This window comes from Sinocyclocheilus grahami, unplaced genomic scaffold (genome assembly GCF_001515645.1).
Source record: "Sinocyclocheilus grahami isolate Dianchi unplaced genomic scaffold, SAMN03320097.WGS_v1.1 scaffold885.1, whole genome shotgun sequence".
Lineage (NCBI taxonomy): Eukaryota > Metazoa > Chordata > Actinopteri > Cypriniformes > Cyprinidae > Sinocyclocheilus > Sinocyclocheilus grahami.
In genome coordinates, this window is record NW_015506064.1 from 452,041 (window position 1) to 457,293 (window position 5,253).

Below are 5,253 nucleotides of genomic sequence, written 5' to 3' on the forward strand. Positions count from 1 at the left end.
CACCCACATTAAGCCAAAACACGACGACATTAAGCCACAACACAACCACATTAAACTCACAACACGACGACATTAAATCTCACAACACGAACACATTAAGCCATAACACGACGACATTAAGCCACAACACGATGACATTAAGCTCACAACTTTCTTGAGGCGTTTCGAGGAAATATCGGTTTAACTGTCAACACTGCCCCCTAGTGGTCAGGAGCATTTCCGTTGTGTTGTGAGCTTAATGTCGTTGTGTTGTGAGCTTAATGTCGTCGTGTTGTGAGCTTAATGTCGTCGTGTTGTGAGCTTAATGTCGTCGTGTTGTGAGCTTAATGTCGTCGTGTTGTGAGCTTAATGTCGTCGTGTTGTGAGCTTAATGTCGTCGTGTTGTGAGCTTAATGTCGTCGTGTTGTGAGCTTAATGTCGTCGTGTTGTGAGCTTAATGTCGTCGTGTTGTGAGCTTAATGTCGTCGTGTTGTGAGCTTAATGTCGTCGTGTTGTGAGCTTAATGTCGTCGTGTTGTGAGCTTAATGTCGTCGTGTTGTGAGCTTAATGTCGTCGTGTTGTGAGCTTAATGTCGTCGTGTTGTGAGCTTAATGTCGTCGTGTTGTGAGCTTAATGTCGTCGTGTTGTGAGCTTAATGTCGTCGTGTTGTGAGCTTAATGTCGTCGTGTTGTGAGCTTAATGTCGTCGTGTTGTGAGCTTAATGTCGTCGTGTTGTGAGCTTAATGTCGTCGTGTTGTGAGCTTAATGTCGTCGTGTTGTGAGCTTAATGTCGTCGTGTTGTGAGCTTAATGTCGTCGTGTTGTGAGCTTAATGTCGTCGTGTTGTGAGCTTAATGTCGTCGTGTTGTGAGCTTAATGTCGTCGTGTTGTGAGCTTAATGTCGTCGTGTTGTGAGCTTAATGTCGTCGTGTTGTGAGCTTAATGTCGTCGTGTTGTGAGCTTAATGTCGTCGTGTTGTGAGCTTAATGTCGTCGTGTTGTGAGCTTAATGTCGTCGTGTTGTGAGCTTAATGTCGTCGTGTTGTGAGCTTAATGTCGTCGTGTTGTGAGCTTAATGTCGTCGTGTTGTGAGCTTAATGTCGTCGTGTTGTGAGCTTAATGTCGTCGTGTTGTGAGCTTAATGTCGTCGTGTTGTGAGCTTAATGTCGTCGTGTTGTGAGCTTAATGTCGTCGTGTTGTGAGCTTAATGTCGTCGTGTTGTGAGCTTAATGTCGTCGTGTTGTGAGCTTAATGTCGTCGTGTTGTGAGCTTAATGTCGTCGTGTTGTGAGCTTAATGTCGTCGTGTTGTGAGCTTAATGTCGTCGTGTTGTGAGCTTAATGTCGTCGTGTTGTGAGCTTAATGTCGTCGTGTTGTGAGCTTAATGTCGTCGTGTTGTGAGCTTAATGTCGTCGTGTTGTGAGCTTAATGTCGTCGTGTTGTGAGCTTAATGTCGTCGTGTTGTGAGCTTAATGTCGTCGTGTTGTGAGCTTAATGTCGTCGTGTTGTGAGCTTAATGTCGTCGTGTTGTGAGCTTAATGTCGTCGTGTTGTGAGCTTAATGTCGTCGTGTTGTGAGCTTAATGTCGTCGTGTTGTGAGCTTAATGTCGTCGTGTTGTGAGCTTAATGTCGTCGTGTTGTGAGCTTAATGTCGTCGTGTTGTGAGCTTAATGTCGTCGTGTTGTGAGCTTAATGTCGTCGTGTTGTGAGCTTAATGTCGTCGTGTTGTGAGCTTAATGTCGTCGTGTTGTGAGCTTAATGTCGTCGTGTTGTGAGCTTAATGTCGTCGTGTTGTGAGCTTAATGTCGTCGTGTTGTGAGCTTAATGTCGTCGTGTTGTGAGCTTAATGTCGTCGTGTTGTGAGCTTAATGTCGTCGTGTTGTGAGCTTAATGTCGTCGTGTTGTGAGCTTAATGTCGTCGTGTTGTGAGCTTAATGTCGTCGTGTTGTGAGCTTAATGTCGTCGTGTTGTGAGCTTAATGTCGTCGTGTTGTGAGCTTAATGTCGTCGTGTTGTGAGCTTAATGTCGTCGTGTTGTGAGCTTAATGTCGTCGTGTTGTGGCTTAATGTCGTCGTGTTGTGGCTTAATTTTGTCGTGTTGTGAGCTTAATGTCGTTGTGTTGTGGCTTAATGTCATCGTGTTGTGCGGGCAGCGATTTGGACACGGTAACCTGTACCCCGATGACAGGATCTCCAACACCTCCTTATTATTCTTCCCTGTGGGACATAGAGTGTGGTACATGTATATGAGATATACAGTATACTCTACTGCTCAAAGGTTCGGGGTCTTTTTTTGAGAAATTCATTCAACAATTAAACTGATGCATTAAATTGATCAAAAGTGGAAGTAAATACATTTATATTACAAAATATTTCTTTTTCAAATAAATGCTGTTCTTTCCACAAAAATTTTAAGTAGCACAACTGTTTTCAACACTCGTATTAATAAGAAATGTTTCTTGAGCAGCAAATCAGCATATTAGAGTGATTTCTGAAGGATCATGTGACACTGAAGACTGGAGTAATGATGCTGAAAATTCAGCTTTGTCATCACAGGAATAAATTACATTTTAAAATACATTAAAATAGAAAACAGTTATTTTAAATTGCAATAATATTTCATAGTATTACTATTTTTACTGTATTTTTTTTTATTAAATGCAGCCTTAAGGAGCATAAAAGACTTCTTTCACATTTTTTTTTTTTACAAATCTTACTGACGCCAAACTTTTGAATGGTGGTGTATTTGAGAAAGAAAAAATGGACAGAGACTCATACCATCATATGGCATCTTTCCACGTGACATTATCTCATACAGCAGCACTCCAAAGGACCAGACGTCAGATTTGACTGAGAACCGCTGGTAGAGAGCAGCTTCTGGAGCCGTCCACCGTACAGGAATCTTGGTGTTTCTACTAGCGGTATACACACTATCCTACTCACACACACAAAATTACATACTAAGCATCAATTTTATTTGCAGATTTCCAGGGGCATCTTTGACATCCCGCCATTATTACCTTGATGATGCGAGCCAGACCAAAGTCAGCCACTTTACACACCAGGTCTTCACCAACCAGGATGTTTCGAGCTGCAAGGTCTCTGTGGACAATGTGTCGATCTTCCAGATACGCCATTCCTTCTGCTATCTGACCAGCCATGTAGATCAGGTGAGCAGAGGTCAACACCTGACCCTCCGGTGCTACAGGAAATGATGAGAAAAAAGAGGTTAGATGGAAAGGTGAATAGTTGCTCATTGGGAACATCAGTGAAACAAAAGGATCCAAATGTCAAATTTCTGAGACCACACTGAAAATGTGGGCTTCAAAATAAAAGTTCAATCTGAAAATAAACAAATCTTAATTGAAATCTGGAAATAAACTGGAAAAACGTTTTGTGATAAAATTTTTTTAAAAAAGTAAAGGAAAAGTGAGTTTAAAAATGATTTCTCAAATGCAGATTTTGGATTATTTCTAGGTCAGTAAGCAAATAAGTATTACTAAGAAATGAATGACGCTGATCATGAGACTCTGTACAAATGGTCAGATGTTCTTGCTTTCACTGAAGCTCAAGATCTTTGGATCATCTCAAATCCTACTGGAGAACACCGTGATCAGGATTGTGGATTTCATGCAGCTTGAGTCGTTAAAGTAAAAGGGGAAGGTAACATTTGAGTGGGAAACATCATAATTAAAGCCATATCTATTTAAAGAAATTGCTTCTCAGACTGGAGGAAATAACTTGGGTGTGAAGGATATAAACACTTTTGTGTTTGATGACTTCATTTACTTTTGAACTGTAACCACATAAAGCCATAAATGTTTGTCAGTGCGAACGTGATTGTCTAATAAGAGAAAAAATGCAATGTATGAAATACCCAGACCAGTGATATATACAGTGATCTTCAAACATGTAGTGTACAAGCAAGTAGTGAACAGGGAAACAGAGTGCAGTCACACTTACTAGAAAGATATGATTTGAGACTTCCTTTAGTCATGAGCTCGGTGACGATGTAGACCGGCTCCCCTCGTGTGCAGAGAGCCAACAGCTCAATCAGTTTAGGATGGTGCAGCTTCTTCAGTGCATGTACCTCCTTCACAAACTCATCCAATTTTGTGTCCTCTAAAGAGCAGAGTAAGAGAATAACAGTTTAAATATAAAAACACATCAAGAATCACCTTTATCCATTTATATTTTTATATGGACAGTGATCCTTTATTCAGGGTATGATGCCGATCCAGATGATGGACAATATATTGAATTTGAAACAAAACCCAAAAATTTTAATTAAAAAACAATTTGTGGCCAAGTACAAAATACTAAATTTCAAAGAGCAAATGTGACCCTGGACCACAAAACCAGTCTTAAGTTGCTGGGTTATATTTTTAGCAATAGCCAAAATACATTGTATGGGTCAAAATGATTTATTTTTTTACTTTTATGCCAAAAATCATTAGGATATTAAGTAAAGATCATGTTCCATGAAGATATTTTGTACATTTCCTACTGTAAATATATCAAAACTTAATTTTTGATTAGTAATATGCATTGCTAAGAACTTCATTTGGACAACTTTAAAGGCGATTTTCTCAATATTTAGATTTTTTTGCACCCTCAGATTCCAGATTTTCAAATAGTTGTATCTCGGCCAAATAAAAAACATACATCAATGGAAAGCTTATTTATTCAGCTTTCAGATGATATATAAATCTCAATTTCAAAAAATTGACACTTAAGGCTGGTTTTGTGGTCCAAGGTCACAAATAGCATTAAAATCTTTTTGAGTGCTGTTGCATTTCTTCAGTGCTGAATTAAACCAATGCTGACACAGCAACATTACATAATCACAGATTTTACTGTATGGGAAGATTTCAATTTAGGCTTATTGCTGTTTTGGTTTCAATATAGGCTTATTGCATTTTCCTTTATCAGAATATCAGAATTAAAGGGGTCATATGATGCTTTTTAAAAGATCATTATTTTGTGTATTTGGTGTAACAGAATATGTTGACATGCTTTAATGTTCAAAAAACACATTCTTTTTCAAATACTGTACATTATTGTAGGTCCTCTATGCCCCGCCTCTCTCAAACGCTTCGTTTTCTACAAAGTCCCTCCTTCCGACAAGCGCAGTCTGCTCTGACTGGCCAGCTGACCCAGTGCATTGTGATTGGCCGAACAACGCAAGCACTCGTCGGAAATGTAACGGCCCTTACCATAATCGCAAGCTTATTCTTTCAAAATAAATGTAAAGACAGAGCCCGAAAGGAGAACAGAG

The 5,253-nt window shown here is 39.5% G+C and overlaps 1 protein-coding gene across 1 annotated transcript in view; it reads right to left on the bottom strand.

The window, feature by feature from the left end:
* Positions 1-5,253, bottom strand: part of LOC107563676 (tyrosine-protein kinase Srms-like) — a 24,542-nt gene that overhangs the window by 751 nt on the left and 18,538 nt on the right. The window contains exons 5-8 of the mRNA XM_016248610.1: positions 3,939-4,097; positions 2,996-3,177; positions 2,754-2,910; positions 2,127-2,192 (exon numbers count right to left, since the gene is read on the bottom strand). Of these exons, the coding sequence (XP_016104096.1) occupies positions 2,127-2,192; positions 2,754-2,910; positions 2,996-3,177; positions 3,939-4,097 (564 nt within the window). The remainder of the gene's footprint in view (positions 1-2,126; positions 2,193-2,753; positions 2,911-2,995; positions 3,178-3,938; positions 4,098-5,253) is intronic.